Raw genomic sequence first — 16,654 nt, 5'->3', positions numbered from 1 at the left:
CATGGTTTCTGTACTAAAGGAAGCCTCAGTAGTAACAGGGAGGTGCTCAACAACAAACTGAAAGGGAGGAGTAGAGAGAAGAGGAGGGGTAGAGAAGAGGAGGGGTAGAGAAGAGGAGGGGTAGAGAGAAGAGGAGGGGTAGAGAAGAGGAGGGGTAGAGAAAGAGGAGGGGTAGAGAAGAGGAGGGTAGAGAGAGGAGGGGTAGAGAAGAGGAGGGGGTAGAGAGAAGAGGAGGGGTAGAAGAGAGGGAGAGGAGGGGTGCAGAGAAGAGGAGGGGTAGAGAGAAGAGGAGGGGTAGAGAAGAGGAGGGGTAGAGAAGAGGAGGGGTAGAGAGAGGAGGGGTAGAGAGAAGGGGAGGAGGGGTAGAGAAGGGAGGGTAGAGAGAGAGGAGGGGTAAAGAGAGGAGGAGGAAGAGTAGAGAAGAGGAGGGTAGAGAAGAGGAGGGGTAGAGAAGAGAGGGGAGAGAGAAGGTAGAGGAGGGGTAGAGAAGAGGAGGGGTAGAGAAGAGGAGGGGTAGAGAAGAGGAGGGGTAGAAGAGGAGGGTAGAGAGGGCAGAGGAGGGGTAGAGAAGAGGAGGGGTAGAGAAGAGGAGGGAAGAAGGGGTAGAGAGGAGGGAGGGGAGAGAGGGAGGGGTAGAGGAGGGGGTAGAGAAGAGGAGGGGTAGAAAGAGGGGGGTAGAGAAGAGGAGGGGTAGAGAGAAGAGGAGGGGTAGAGAGCAGAGGAGGGGTAGAGAAGAGGGAGGGAGGGTAGAGGGGTAGAGAAGAGGAGGGGTGGAGAAGAGGGAGGGGGTAGAGAAGAGGAGGGGCAGAGAGAAGGAGGGGTAGAGAGGATTCCCTAGAACAGGACATTTACAGAAAGAGGAGGGGTAGAAGAGGAGGGGTGGTGAAGAGGAGGTAGAAGAGGAGGGGTAGAGAAGAGGGGGGGGTAGAGAAGAGGAGGGTAGAGAGAAGAGGAGGGGCAGAGAAGAGGAGGGGTAGAGAAGAGGAGGGGTAGATTGAGAAGAGGAGGGGTAGAGAAGAGGAGGGGAGAGAAGAGGAGGGGAGAAGAGGAGGGGTAGAGGAGGGAGGAGGGGTAGAAGAGGATGGGCAGAGAAGATGAGGGGTAGAGAAGAGGTAGGGGTAGGAAGAGGAGAAGAGAGGGTAGAGAGAGAGGAGGGGTGGAAAGAGGAGGGGTGGAGAAGACTTGGGGAGGGGTAGAGAAGAGAGGGGTAGAGAAGAGGAGGGGTAGAGAAGAGGAGGGGTAGAGAAGAGGAGGGGTAGAGAGAAGGGAGGGTGCCTGGAGGAGGAGGGTAGAGAAGAGGAGGGGTGAAGAGAGGGGTGAAGAGGAGGGGTGGAGAAGAGGAGGGGTAGAGAAGAGGAGGGGCAGAGAAGAGGAGGGGTAGAGAAGAGGAGGGGTAGAGAAGAGGAGGGGTAGAGAGCAGAGGAGGGTAGAGAAGAGGAGGGGTAGAAGAGGATGGGGTGAGAGAAGAGGAGGGGTAGAAGAGGAGGCCAGAGAAGAGGAGGGGTAGCCAGGAGGGGTAGAGAGAAGAGGGGAGGAAGAGAAGAGGAGGGGTAGAGAAGAGGAGGGGTAGAGAGAGAGGGGGTGGGTAGAGAAGAGGAGGGGTAGAGAAGAGGAGGGGTAGAGAAGAGGAGGGGACACCAGTGAAGAGGAGGGGTAGAGACAGAGGAGGGGTAGAGAAGAGGAGGGGTAGAGAGAGAGGAGGGGTAGAGAAGAGGAGGGTAGAGAGATCTGAGGGGTGGAGAAGAGGGGTAGGAGAGGATGAGAGCAGAGAAGAGGAGGGGTAGAGAAGAGGAGGGGTAGAGAGAGAGGAGAGGAGGGTAGAGAAGAGGAGGGTAGAGAAGAGGAGGGGAGAGAGCAGAGGAGGGGAAGAGAAGAGGGGTAGAGAGAGGAAGAGAGCAGAGAGAGGGGTAGAGAAGAGGAGGGGTAGTCTGAAGAGGAGGGGTAGAGAGAAGAGGAGGGGTAGAGAAGAGGAGGGGTAGAGAGAAGAGCAGAGGAGGGGTAGAGAAGAGGAGGGGTAGAGAAGAGGAGGTAGGGAGAAGAGGGTAGAGAAGAGGAGGGTAGAGAGAAGAGGAGGGGTAGAGAAGAGGAGGTAGAGGAGAGGAGGGTAGAGAAGAGGAGGGGGTAGAGAAGAGGAGGGTAGAGAGCAAAGAGGATGGGTAGAGAGAAGAGGAGGGGTAGAGAAGAGGAGGGGAGAGAGAGGAAGAAAAGGAGGGGTAGAGAGAAGAGGAGGGTGGAGAAGAGGAGGGGTAGAGAGCAGAGGAGGGGTGACCATTTAGAGAAGAGGAGGGGTAGAGAGAGGAGGACCAGGAGGAGGAGGGGTCCCTATATAGCGATGACCAGGTCCCGCAGACATTTACAGGGAGGGGTCCAGACACCTTATGACAACCAGTGGAGGCATCTAAATCTTGGGGGGGTGAAGGGGGGTGAGAGAGAAGAGGGAGGGTAGGAAGAGGAGGGGTAGAGAGAAGGGGAGGGGTAGAGAAGAGGAGGGGTAGGGAGGAGAGGAGGGGTAGAGAAGAGGAGGATCAGGAGAGAGGGGCAGAGGGAGGGGTAGAGAAGAGGAGGGGAAGAGAGAAGAGGAGGGGGAGAGAAGAGGAGGGGTAGAGAAGAGGAGGGGTAGAGAGGGAGATGACAAGTGCCTGGAAGAGGAGCGGGTGGAAAGGAAGAGGAGGGGTAGGATGAACTTGGAGGACAGTTGAGAAGAGGAGGGGTAAGAACAGGAGGGTAGAAAGATGGAGGGGTAGATCAGAAGAGGAGGGGTAGAGAGAAGAGTGAGGGGTGAGGTCTCAAGGAGGATGGCAAAGAGGAGGGGTAGAAGAAGAGTCAGATGATAGAGGGGAGGTTAGACAGAGAGGAGGAGGGTAGAGAAGAGGATGGGTAGAGAAGAGGTGGGGTAGAGAGAGGAGAGGAGGGGTAGAGAGAAGAGGAGGGGTAGAGAAGAGGAGGGGTAGAGAAGAGGAGGGGTAGAGAAGAGGAGGGGTAGAGAGAAGAGGAGGGGTACTGATTTGGAAGAGGAGGGGTAGAAGAGGAGGGGTAGAGAGAAGAGGAGGGGTTGAGAGAAGAGGAGGGTAGAGACTGGAGGAGGGGTAGAGAAGAGGAGGGGTAGAGAAGAGGAGGGGATTTAGAGAAGAGGAGGGGTAGAAGAGGAGGGGTAGAGAGAAGAGGAGGGGTAGAGAAGAGGAGGGGTAGAGAGGAGAAGGAGGGAAGAGAAGAGGAGGGGTAGAGAGAAGAGTTGAGGGGTAGAGAAGAGGAGGGGTAGAGAGAAGAGGAGGGAGGGAAGCGGACTTCTGTGAGCTCGGGAGAAGAGGAGGGGTAGAGAGAAGAGGAGGGGTAGAGAGAAGAGGAGGGGTAGCTAGAAGAGGAGGGGTAGAGAGAAGAGGAGGGGTAGAGAGAAGAGGAGGGGTAGAGAAGAGGAGGGGTAGAGAGAAGAGGAGGGGTAGAGAGAAGAGGAGGGGTAGAGAGGAAGAGGAGTACACAAGAGAAGAGGAGGGGTAGAGAGAAGAGGAGGGGTAGAGAAGGGGAAAAGAACAGTCATGAAATAAAGTGTGGTTTTAAGAGTCTTATGACTGATGAGATAAAGGAGGCGGAGAGAGAATGCTGAAATCACAGTCCAAAATGGTACCCTATTCCTATATAGCGCACTGCGTTTGACCAGAGCCCTATTCCTATATAGCGCACTCCCTATATACGCGCACCGTTTGACCAGAGCCCTATTCCCTATAGCGCATAGCGCACTGCACGTTTGACCAGAGCCCTATTCCCTATATAGCGCTACTACTGCGTTTGACCAGAGCCCTATTCAGAGCCCTATATAGCGCACTACGTTTGACCAGAGCCCTATTCTATATAGCACAATTACTACGTTTGACCAGAGCCCTATTCCCTATATAGCGCACTGCGTTTGACCAGAGCCCTATTCCCTATATAGCGCACTACGTTTGATTCCCAGAGCCCTATTGACCAGAGCCCTATATAGCGCACTACGTTTGACCAGAGCCCTATTCCCTATATAGCGCACTACGTTTGACCAGAGCCCTATTCCCTATACTACGTTTGACCAGAGCGCACTACGTTTGACCAGAGCCCTATTCCCTATATAGCGCACTACGTTTGACCAGAGCCCTATTCCTATATAGCGCACTACGTTTGACCAGAGCCCTATTCCTATATAGCGCACTGCGTTTGACCAGAGCCCTATTCCCTATATAGCGCACTACGTTTGACCAGAGCCCTATTCCCTATATAGCGCACTACGTTTGACCAGAGCCCTATTCCCTATATAGCGCACTACGTTTGACCAGAGCCCTATTCCCTATATAGCGCACTACGTTTGACCAGAGCCCTATTCCCTATATAGCGCACTGCGTTTGACCAGAGCCCTATTCCCTATATAGCGCACTACGTTTGACCAGAGCCCTATTCCCTATATAGCGCACTACGTTTGACCAGAGCCCTATTCCCTATATAGCGCACTACGTTTGACCAGAGCCCTATTCCCTATATAGCGCACTACGTTTGACCAGAGCCCTATTCCCTATATAGCGCACTACGTTTGACCAGAGCCCTATTCCCTATATAGCGCACTACGTTTGACCAGAGCCCTATTCCCTATATAGCGCACTACGTTTGACCAGAGCCCTATTCCCTATATAGCGCACTACTTTTGACCAGAGCCCTATTCCCTATATAGCGCACTACTGACCAGAGCCCTACGTTTGACCAGAGCCCTATTCCCTATATAGCGCACTACGTTTGACCAGAGCCCTATTCCCTATATAGCGCACTACGTTTGACCAGAGCCCTATTCCCTATATAGCGCACTACGTTTGACCAGAGCCCTATTCCCTATATAGCGCACTACGTTTGACCAGAGCCCTATTCCCTATATAGCGCACTACGTTTGACCAGAGCCCTATTCCCTATATAGCGCACTGCGTTTGACCAGAGCCCTATTCCCTATATAGCGCACTGCGTTTGACCAGAGCCCTATTCCCTATATAGCGCACTGCGTTTGACCAGAGCCCTATTCCCTATATAGCGCACTACGTTTGACCAGAGCCCTATTCCCTATATAGCGCACTACGTTTGACCAGAGCCCTATTCCCTATATAGCGCACTACGTTTGACCAGAGCCCTATTCCCTATATAGCGCACTACGTTTGACCAGAGCCCTATTCCCTATATAGCACTACGACCAGACTACGTTTGACCAGAGCCCTATTCCCTATATAGCGCACTACGTTTGACCAGAGCCCTATTCCCTATATAGCGCACTACGTTTGACCAGAGCCCTATTCCCTATATAGCGCACTACGTTTGACCAGAGCCCTATTCCCTATATAGCGCACTACGTTTGACCAGAGCCCTATTCCCTATATAGCGCACTACGTTTGACCAGAGCCTATTCCCTAGCGCACTACGTTTGACCAGAGCCCTATTCCCTATATAGCGCACTACGTTTGACCAGAGCCCTATTCCCTATATAGCGCACTACGTTTGACCAGAGCCCTATTCCCTATATAGCGCACTGCGTTTGACCAGAGCCCTATTCCCTATATAGCGCACTACGTTTGACCAGAGCCCTATTCCCTATATAGCGCACTACGTTTGACCAGAGCCCTATTCCCTATATAGCGCACTGCGTTTGACCAGAGCCCTATTCCTATATAGCGCACTACGTTTGACCAGAGCCCTATTCCTATATAGCGCACTACGTTTGACCAGAGCCCTATTCCCTATATAGCGCACTGCGTTTGACCAGAGCCCTATTCCCTATATAGCGCACTACGTTTGACCAGAGCCCTATTCCCTATATAGCGCACTGCGTTTGACCAGAGCCCTATTCCCTATATAGCGCACTACGTTTGACCAGAGCCCTATTCCCTATATAGCGCACTACGTTTGACCAGAGCCCTATTCCCTATATAGCGCACTACGTTTGACCAGAGCCCTATTCCCTATATAGCGCACGTTTGACGCCTATTCCCTTTGACCAGAGCCCTATTCCCTATAGCGCACTACGTTTGACCAGAGCCCTATTCCCTATATAGCGCACTACGTTTGACCAGAGCCCTATTCCCTATATAGCGCACTACGTTTGACCAGAGCCCTATTCCCTATATAGCGCACTACGTTTGACCAGAGCCCTATTCCCTATATAGCGCACTACGTTTGACCAGAGCCCTATTCCCTATATAGCGCACTCACGTTTGACCAGAGCCCTATTCCCTATATAGCGCACTACGTTTGACCAGAGCCCTATTCCCTATATAGCGCACTACGTTTGACCAGAGCCCTATTCCCTATATAGCGCACTGCGTTTGACCAGAGCCCTATTCCCTATATAGCGCACTGCGTTTGACCAGAGCCCTATTCCCTATATAGCGCACTACGTTTGACCAGAGCCCTATTCCCTATATAGCGCACTACGTTTGACCAGAGCCCTATTCCCGTTTAGCCCTATAGCGCACTACGTTTGACCAGAGCCCTATTCCCTATAGCGCACTACGTTTGCGCTACTACGTTTGACCAGAGCCCTATTCCCTATATAGCGCACTACGTTTGACCAGAGCCCTATTCCCTATATAGCGCACTACGTTTGACCAGAGCCCTATTCCCTATATAGCGCACTACGTTTGACCAGAGCCCTATTCCTATATAGCGCACTACGTTTGACCAGAGCCCTATTCCCTATATAGCGCACTACGTTTGACCAGAGCCCTATTCCCTATATAGCGCACTACGTTTGACCAGAGCCCTATTCCCTATATAGCGCACTACGTTTGACCAGAGCCCTATTCCCTATATAGCGCACTACGTTTGACCAGAGCCCTATTCCTATATAGCGCACTACGTTTGACCAGAGCCCTATTCCCTATATAGCGCACTACGTTTGACCAGAGCCCTATTCCCTATATAGCGCACTACGTTTGACCAGAGCCCTATTCCCTATATAGCGCACTACGTTTGACCAGAGCCCTATTCCCTATATAGCGCACTACGTTTGACCAGAGCCCTATTCCCTATATAGCGCACTACGTTTGACCAGAGCCCTATTCCCTATAGCGCACTACGTTTGACCAGAGCCCTATTCCCTATATAGCGCACTACGTTTGACCAGAGCCCTATTCCCTATATAGCGCACTACGTTTGACCAGAGCCCTATTCCCTATATAGCGCACTGACCGTTTGACCAGAGCCCTATTCCCTATATAGCGCACTACGTTTGACCAGAGCCCTATTCCCTATATAGCGCACTACGTTTGACCAGAGCCCTATTCCCTATATAGCGCACTACGTTTGACCAGAGCCCTATTCCCTATATAGCGCACTACGTTTGACCAGAGCCCTATTCCCTATATAGCGCACTACGTTTGACCAGAGCCCTATTCCTATATAGCGCACTACGTTTGACCAGAGCCCTATTCCCTATATAGCGCACTGCGTTTGACCAGAGCCCTATTCCCTATATAGCGCACTACGTTTGACCAGAGCCCTATTCCCTATATAGCGCACTACGTTTGACCAGAGCCCTATTCCCTATATAGCGCACTACGTTTGACCAGAGCCCTATTCCCTATAGCGCACTACGTTTGACCAGAGCCCTATTCCCTATATAGCGCACTACGTTTGACCAGAGCCCTATTCCCTATATAGCGCACTACGTTTGACCAGAGCCCTATTCCCTATATAGCGCACTACGTTTGACCAGAGCCCTATTCCCTATATAGCGCACTCACGTTTGACCAGAGCCCTATTCCCTATATAGCGCACTGCGTTTGACCAGAGCCCTATTCCCTATATAGCGCACTACGTTTGACCAGAGCCCTATTCTATATAGCCTATACGTTTGACCAGAGCCCTATTCCGCACTACGTTTGACCAGAGCCCTATTCCCTATATAGCGCACTACGTTTGACCAGAGCCCTATTCCCTATATAGCGCACTACGTTTGACCAGAGCCCTATTCCCTATATAGCGCACTACGTTTGACCAGAGCCCTATTCCCTATATAGCGCACTACGTTTGACCAGAGCCCTATTCCCTATATAGCGCACTACGTTTGACCAGAGCCCTATTCCCTATATAGCGCACTACGTTTGACCAGAGCCCTATTCCCTATATAGCGCACTACGTTTGACCAGAGCCCTATTCCCTATATAGCGCACTACGTTTGACCAGAGCCCTATTCCCTATATAGCGCACTACGTTTGACCAGAGCCCTATTCCCTATATAGCGCACTACGTTTGACCAGAGCCCTATTCCCTATATAGCGCACTGCGTTTGACCAGAGCCCTATTCCCTATATAGCGCACTACGTTTGACCAGAGCCCTATTCCTATATAGCGCACTACGTTTGACCAGAGCCCTATTCCCTATATAGCGCACTGCGTTTGACCAGAGCCCTATTCCCTATAGCGCACTACGTTTGACCAGAGCCTGTGGGATTTCAAGGAAACAGGTTTCCATTTAGCGCACAGAGATTGACCAGAGACTGAAATAGATGTGAAATGTGACTCTGGGCAGAGCCCTATTGCTGAAGAGACTGCGCTTGACCAGAGCCCTATTGAAGTGGATGACAGATCGTCTGACCAGAGTCTATTCCCAATAAACACAAGTCCTCAGTTGGTTAGTGGCACTACCTGGCAGACGCCATGGTTGTCGTTTCATTCCAGCAGGGCCCTATACACTATATGTGCACTTCCCAGAGTCCCTGGTTATCTCTTTGGATAAGTGTCTTTATATAAGTGGTATGCAGAAACAGCTGTTGGATCAGTGACTCGGAGGGAGTGACAGGCCTCATCCTCATAGCACAGCTAGAACATCGACTGGCCCTGTCCTCTGATCAGAACATATAGCAGCTAGAACATCGTTTGACAGGCCCTATTCCATCTGATCAGAACATATAGCATTCCCTAGAACATCGACTGGCCCTGTCCTCTCAGAACATATAGCAGCTAGAACATCGACTGGCCCTGTCCTCTGATCAGAACATATAGCAGCTAGAACATCGACTGGCCCTGTCCTCTGATCAGAACATATAGCAGCTAGAACATCGACTGGCCCTGTCCTCTGGTCAGAACATATAGCAGCTAGAACATCGACTGGCCCTGTCCTCTGATCAGAACATATAGCAGCTAGAACATCGACTGGCCCTGTCCTCTGATCAGAACATATAGCAGCTAGAACATCGACTGGCCCTGTCCTCTGGTCAGAACATATAGCAGCTAGAACATCGATTGGCCCTGTCCTCTGGTCAGAACATATAGCAGCTAGAACATCGACTGGCCCTGTCCTCTGGTCAGAACATATAGCAGCTAGAACATCGACTGGCCCTGTCCTCTGGTCAGAACATATAGCAGCTAGAACATAGACTGGCCCTGTCCTCTGGTCAGAACATATAGCAGCTAGAACATCGACTGGCCCTGTCCTCTGGTCAGAACATATAGCAGCTAGAACATAGACTGGCCCTGTCCTCTGGTCAGAACATATAGCAGCTAGAACATCGACTGGCCCTGTCCTCTGGTCAGAACATATAGCAGCTAGAACATCGACTGGCCCTGTCCTCTGATCAGAACATATAGCAGCTAGAACATCGACTGGCCCTGTCCTCTGGTCAGAACATATAGCAGCTAGAACATAGACAGGCCCTGTCCTCTGATCAGAACATATAGCAGCTAGAACATCGACTGGCCCTGTCCTCTGGTCAGAACATATAGCAGCTAGAACATCGACTGGCCCTGTCCTCTGGTCAGAACATATAGCAGCTAGAACATCGACTGGCCCTGTCCTCTGGTCAGAACATATAGCAGCTAGAACATCGACTGGCCCTGTCCTCTGGTCAGAACATATAGCAGCTAGAACATCGACTGGCCCTGTCCTCTGGTCAGAACATATAGCAGCTAGAACATCGACTGGCCCTGTCCTCTGGTCAGAACATATAGCAGCTAGAACATCGACTGGCCCTGTCCTCTGGTCAGAACATATAGCAGCTAGAACATAGACTGGCCCTGTCCTCTGATCAGAACATATAGCAGCTAGAACATCGACTGGCCCTGTCCTCTGATCAGAACATATAGCAGCTAGAACATCGACTGGCCCTGTCCTCTGATCAGAACATATAGCAGCTAGAACATCGACTGGCCCTGTCCTCTGATCAGAACATATAGCAGCTAGAACATCGACTGGCCCTGTCCTCTGATCAGAACATATAGCAGCTAGAACATCGACTGGCCCTGTCCTCTGGTCAGAACATATAGCAGCTAGAACATCGACTGGCCCTGTCCTCTGGTCAGAACATATAGCAGCTAGAACATCGACTGGCCCTGTCCTCTGGTCAGAACATATAGCAGCTAGAACATCGACTGGCCCTGTCCTCTGGTCAGAACATATAGCAGCTAGAACATCGACTGGCCCTGTCCTCTGGTCAGAACATATAGCAGCTAGAACATCGACTGGCCCTGTCCTCTGGTCAGAACATATAGCAGCTAGAACATCGACTGGCCCTGTCCTCTGATCAGAACATATAGCAGCTAGAACATCGACTGGCCCTGTCCTCTGGTCAGAACATATAGCAGCTAGAACATCGACTGGCCCTGTCCTCTGGTCAGAACATATAGCAGCTAGAACATAGACAGGCCCTGTCCTCTGATCAGAACATATAGCAGCTAGAACATCGACTGGCCCTGTCCTCTGATCAGAACATATAGCAGCTAGAACATAGACTGGCCCTGTCCTCTGATCAGAACATATAGCAGCTAGAACATCGACTGGCCCTGTCCTCTGGTCAGAACATATAGCAGCTAGAACATCGACTGGCCCTGTCCTCTGATCAGAACATATAGCAGCTAGAACATCGACTGGCCCTGTCCTCTGATCAGAACATATAGCAGCTAGAACATCGACTGGCCCTGTCCTCTGGTCAGAACATATAGCAGCTAGAACATCGACTGGCCCTGTCCTCTGGTCAGAACATATAGCAGCTAGAACATCGACTGGCCCTGTCCTCTGGTCAGAACATATAGCAGCTAGAACATCGACTGGCCCTGTCCTCTGATCAGAACATATAGCAGCTAGAACATCGACTGGCCCTGTCCTCTGGTCAGAACATATAGCAGCTAGAACATCGACTGGCCCTGTCCTCTGGTCAGAACATATAGCAGCTAGAACATCGACTGGCCCTGTCCTCTGATCAGAACATATAGCAGCTAGAACATCGACTGGCCCTGTCCTCTGGTCAGAACATATAGCAGCTAGAACATCGACTGGCCCTGTCCTCTGGTCAGAACATATAGCAGCTAGAACATCGACTGGCCCTGTCCTCTGGTCAGAACATATAGCAGCTAGAACATCGACTGGCCCTGTCCTCTGGTCAGAACATATAGCAGCTAGAACATCGACTGGCCCTGTCCTCTGATCAGAACATATAGCAGCTAGAACATCGACTGGCCCTGTCCTCTGGTCAGAACATATAGCAGCTAGAACATCGACTGGCCCTGTCCTCTGTCAGAACATATAGCAGCTAGAACATCGACTGGCCCTGTCCTCTGGTCAGAACATATAGCAGCTAGAACATCGACTGGCCCTGTCCTCTGATCAGAACATATAGCAGCTAGAACATCGACTGGCCCTGTCCTCTGGTCAGAACATATAGCAGCTAGAACATCGACTGGCCCTGTCCTCTGGTCAGAACATATAGCAGCTAGAACATCGACTGGCCCTGTCCTCTGGTCAGAACATATAGCAGCTAGAACATCGACTGGCCCTGTCCTCTGGTCAGAACATATAGCAGCTAGAACATCGACTGGCCCTGTCCTCTGATCAGAACATATAGCAGCTAGAACATCGACTGGCCCTGTCCTCTGGTCAGAACATATAGCAGCTAGAACATCGACTGGCCCTGTCCTCTGGTCAGAACATATAGCAGCTAGAACATCGACTGGCCCTGTCCTCTGGTCAGAACATATAGCAGCTAGAACATCGACTGGCCCTGTCCTCTGGTCAGAACATATAGCAGCTAGAACATCGACTGGCCCTGTCCTCTGGTCAGAACATATAGCAGCTAGAACATCGACTGGCCCTGTCCTCTGATCAGAACATATAGCAGCTAGAACATCGACTGGCCCTGTCCTCTGGTCAGAACATATAGCAGCTAGAACATCGACTGGCCCTGTCCTCTGGTCAGAACATATAGCAGCTAGAACATCGACTGGCCCTGTCCTCTGGTCAGAACATATAGCAGCTAGAACATCGACTGGCCCTGTCCTCTGATCAGAACATATAGCAGCTAGAACATCGACTGGCCCTGTCCTCTGATCAGAACATATAGCAGCTAGAACATCGACTGGCCCTGTCCTCTGGTCAGAACATATAGCAGCTAGAACATCGACTGGCCCTGTCCTCTGGTCAGAACATATAGCAGCTAGAACATCGACTGGCCCTGTCCTCTGGTCAGAACATATAGCAGCTAGAACATCGACTGGCCCTGTCCTCTGGTCAGAACATATAGCAGCTAGAACATCGACTGGCCCTGTCCTCTGGTCAGAACATATAGCAGCTAGAACATCGACTGGCCCTGTCCTCTGGTCAGAACATATAGCAGCTAGAACATCGACTGGCCCTGTCCTCTGATCAGAACATATAGCAGCTAGAACATCGACTGGCCCTGTCCTCTGGTCAGAACATATAGCAGCTAGAACATCGACTGGCCCTGTCCTCTGGTCAGAACATATAGCAGCTAGAACATCGACTGGCCCTGTCCTCTGGTCAGAACATATAGCAGCTAGAACATCAACTGGCCCTGTCCTCTGGTCAGAACATATAGCAGCTAGAACATCGACTGGCCCTGTCCTCTGGTCAGAACATATAGCAGCTAGAACATCGACTGGCCCTGTCCTCTGATCAGAACATATAGCAGCTAGAACATCGACTGGCCCTGTCCTCTGATCAGAACATATAGCAGCTAGAACATCGACTGGCCCTGTCCTCTGATCAGAACATATAGCAGCTAGAACATAGACAGGCCCTGTCCTCTGATCAGAACATATAGCAGCTAGAACATCGACTGGCCCTGTCCTCTGATCAGAACATATAGCAGCTAGAACATCAACTGGCCCTGTCCTCTGATCAGAACATATAGCAGCTAGAACATCGACTGGCCCTGTCCTCTGGTCAGAACATATAGCAGCTAGAACATCGACTGGCCCTGTCCTCTGGTCAGAACATATAGCAGCTAGAACATCGACTGGCCCTGTCCTCTGGTCAGAACATATAGCAGCTAGAACATCGACTGGCCCTGCCCTGTCCTTATTGCAGCTTCATGAAGAGCAACGTAGCCCCATTACAGAGATGCAGTCAGATTGGTCAGAAGTCCTCCATGCTTTATTCATGAGGAAAGGCCCAAGCCAAGGGAACGGTGAAGGATTAAATGAAGAGCAACAGAAAACAGAGCTGTGATTGTAATGTCTCTCTGTTGTGCTGTGTGATGAAAGCAGACATTATTACAGCATCTCAAACAAACATGATTCATTTTTCTATCTCTCCAGCGGACGTGAGCACACAGTGTGCCACACACACACACACAGAGTACACACATACACACACACACACACACAGGGTACACACACTCACACACACACACAGGGTACACACACACACACACAAACACACACACACACACAGGGTACACACACACACAGAGTATACACATACACACACACACAGGGTACACACACACACACACACAGAGTATACACATACACACACACAGGGTACACACACACACACAGACCATTGGAAAACTAAGAGAGGGGCTGAATCAAAGGCATGTTAAAGTGAACCATATTGCATATTTATTGCTGGTGTGTGTGTGTGTGTGTGTGTGTGTGTGTGTGTGTGTGTGTGTGTGTGTGTGTGTGTGTGTGTGTGTGTGTGTGTGTGTGTGTGTGTGTGTGTGTGTGTGTGTGTGTGTGTGTGTGTGTGTGTTAGACAATCAGGTTGATTACTGGAGGCCTGTATCCTGCCTATCGATCTGATCCAGTCGTTAATCACTACCTCTTCCTCAAAGGAACACACGCGCCCGTGTGTGTGTGTGTGTGTGTGTGTGTGTGTGTGTGTGTGTGTGTGTGTGTGTGTGTGTGTGTGTGTGTAAAACACAAGGGTTGGGGCTAGTCCACCACATAATCATTGCAAACCTCCTCTCCTCCTCCCTCTCTCCTCCCTCCTCTCCCCCTCTCTTCCCCTCCCTCCTCTCCCCCTCTCCTCCCCCTCTCTTCCCCTCCCTCCCTCCCCCTCCCTCCCCTCCCCTCTCTCTCCCCCCTCTCCCTCCCTCCTCTCCCCCTCCTCCTCTCCCCTCTCTTCCCTCCCTCTCTCCCCCTCCGCTCCCCCTCTCTACCCCTCCCCCTCTCTTCCTCCCTCCCCCTCCCTCCTCTCCCCCTCCCCTCCCCCTCCTCTCCTCCTCCCCCTCCCCCTCTCTTCCCCCTCCCTCCCTCTCCCCTCCTCCTCCCCCTCTCTTCCCCTCCCCTCTCTCCCTCCTCTCCCCCTCCTCCTCTCTCCCCTCTCTTCCTCCCTCCCCCTCCTTCCTCTCCCCTCTCTTCCCCTCCCCTCTCTTCCCTCCCTCCTCTCCTCCCCCTCCCTTCTCCCTCCCCCTCTCTCTCTCCCCTCCCCTCTCTTCCCTCCCCCCTCTCTTCCCCTCCCTCCTCTCCCCTCCCCTCTGCTCCCCCTCTCTTCCCCTCCCTCCTCTCCCCCTCTCTCCCCTTCCCTCCTCACCCCTTTGTTCCCTCCCTCTTCTCCCCATCTCCTTCAGCCCCTCTCTGACCCAGAAAGCACATGTAGGGCAGATCAGACAGTGGAACACCAGTATCTGTTACCACTGGAAGGTAATCTGGCACAAGACTGGGTTCTGTTATTCATAACCTCCTGAGACACATCACTTCATACATCACTCTCCCTGAACCACTCCTCACCTTTAATATCTGATCACCTTTCACCAGATATCACTTACCACCTACCATATCCATCACCCTTCCTGTACTACCCCTCACCTACCATATCACATCACCCTTCCTGTACTACCCCCTCACCCTACCATATCACATCACCCTTCCTATACCACCCCTCACCTACCATATCACATCACCCTTCCTGTACTACCCCTCACCTAGCATATCACATCACCCTTCCTGTACTACCCTCACCTACCCCATCACCTTCCATATCACTACCCCTCACCTACCATATCACATCACCCTTCCTGTACTACCCCTCACCTAGCATATCACATCACCCTTCCTGTACCACCCTCACCTACCATATCACATCACCCTTCCTGTACTACCCCTCACCCTACATATCATCACCCTTCCTGTACTACCCCTCACCTACCCCTCACCTACCATATCACATCACCCTTCCTGTATACCTCACCTACCATATCACATCACCCTTCCTATACACCCCTCACCTACCATATCACATCACCCCTTCTATACTACCCTCACCTACCATATCACATCACCCTTCCTGTACTACCCCTCACCTACCATATTACATCACCCTTCCTGTACTACCCTCACCTACCATATCACATCACCCTTCCCTATATCACCCTCACCCCTACCATATCACATCACCCTTCCTATCACCCTCACCGACCATACATACCCCCTATACCACCCCTACCATATCCCATCACCCTTACCCCTGACCATTACCACCCATCACCCTACCATATCACATCACCCTTCCTGTATCACTCCTCACCTACCATATCACATCACCCTTCCTGTACTACCCCTCACCTACCATATCACACCCTTCACACATATGTACTACCCTTACCATATGTCACCCAACCCTGTACTACCCCTCACCGACCATATCACATCACCCTTCCTATATCACCTCTCCTACCATATCACATCACCCTTCCCTGTATCACCCACCTAGCATATCACATCACCCTTCCCTGTACTGCCCCCTCATCTACCATATCCATCACCCTTCCTGTACTACCCCTCACGACCATATCCCATCACCCTTCCTATATCCTCCCTCACCTACATATCACATCACCCTTCCCTGTACTACCCCCTCACCTACCATATCACATCACCCTTCCTGTACTCACCCCTCACCTACCATATCACATCACCCTTCTGTACTACCCCTCACCTACCATATCACATCACCCTTCCTGTACTACCCCTCACCTACCATATCACATCACCCTTCCTATACCACCCTCACCTACCATATGTAACAGAATAATAACTACGTCAGGTCCTATCGCCCATACCGAGTAGCGAACCAGGGACCCTCTGCACACATCGACAACAGTCACCACAAAGCATACGTTACCCATCACTCCACAATAGCCGCGGCCCTTGCAGAGCAGGGGAACTACACTTCAGGTCTCAGAGCAGAGTGAGCGTAACAGTTAGACGCTATTTAGCGCGCACCGCTAACTAAGCTAGCCGTTTCACATCCGTTACACATATCCACATCACCCTTCCTGTACCACCCATCACCTACCATATCCCATCACCTTCTATACTACCCCTCACCTACCATATCATCACCCTTCCTGTACCACCCCTCACCTACCATATCACATCACCCTTCCTGTACCACACCTCACCGACCATATCACATCAC

The 16,654-nt window shown here is 51.5% G+C and overlaps 1 protein-coding gene across 1 annotated transcript in view; it reads right to left on the bottom strand.

The window, feature by feature from the left end:
- Window positions 1-16,361, bottom strand: part of LOC127916632 (dystrophin-like) — a 351,583-nt gene extending 335,222 nt beyond the window's left edge. Inside the window, exon 1 of the mRNA XM_052498942.1 lies at window positions 16,296-16,361. Within this exon, the coding sequence (XP_052354902.1) occupies window positions 16,296-16,361 (66 nt within the window). The remainder of the gene's footprint in view (window positions 1-16,295) is intronic.
- Between the last annotated feature and the right edge of the window lie 293 nt (window positions 16,362-16,654).

The sequence above is a fragment of the Oncorhynchus keta genome, chromosome 37, assembly GCF_023373465.1.
Source record: "Oncorhynchus keta strain PuntledgeMale-10-30-2019 chromosome 37, Oket_V2, whole genome shotgun sequence".
Lineage (NCBI taxonomy): Eukaryota > Metazoa > Chordata > Actinopteri > Salmoniformes > Salmonidae > Oncorhynchus > Oncorhynchus keta.
Note: the sequence above shows the minus strand (reverse complement) of the source record. Positions and strands in the feature narration are given on the sequence as shown.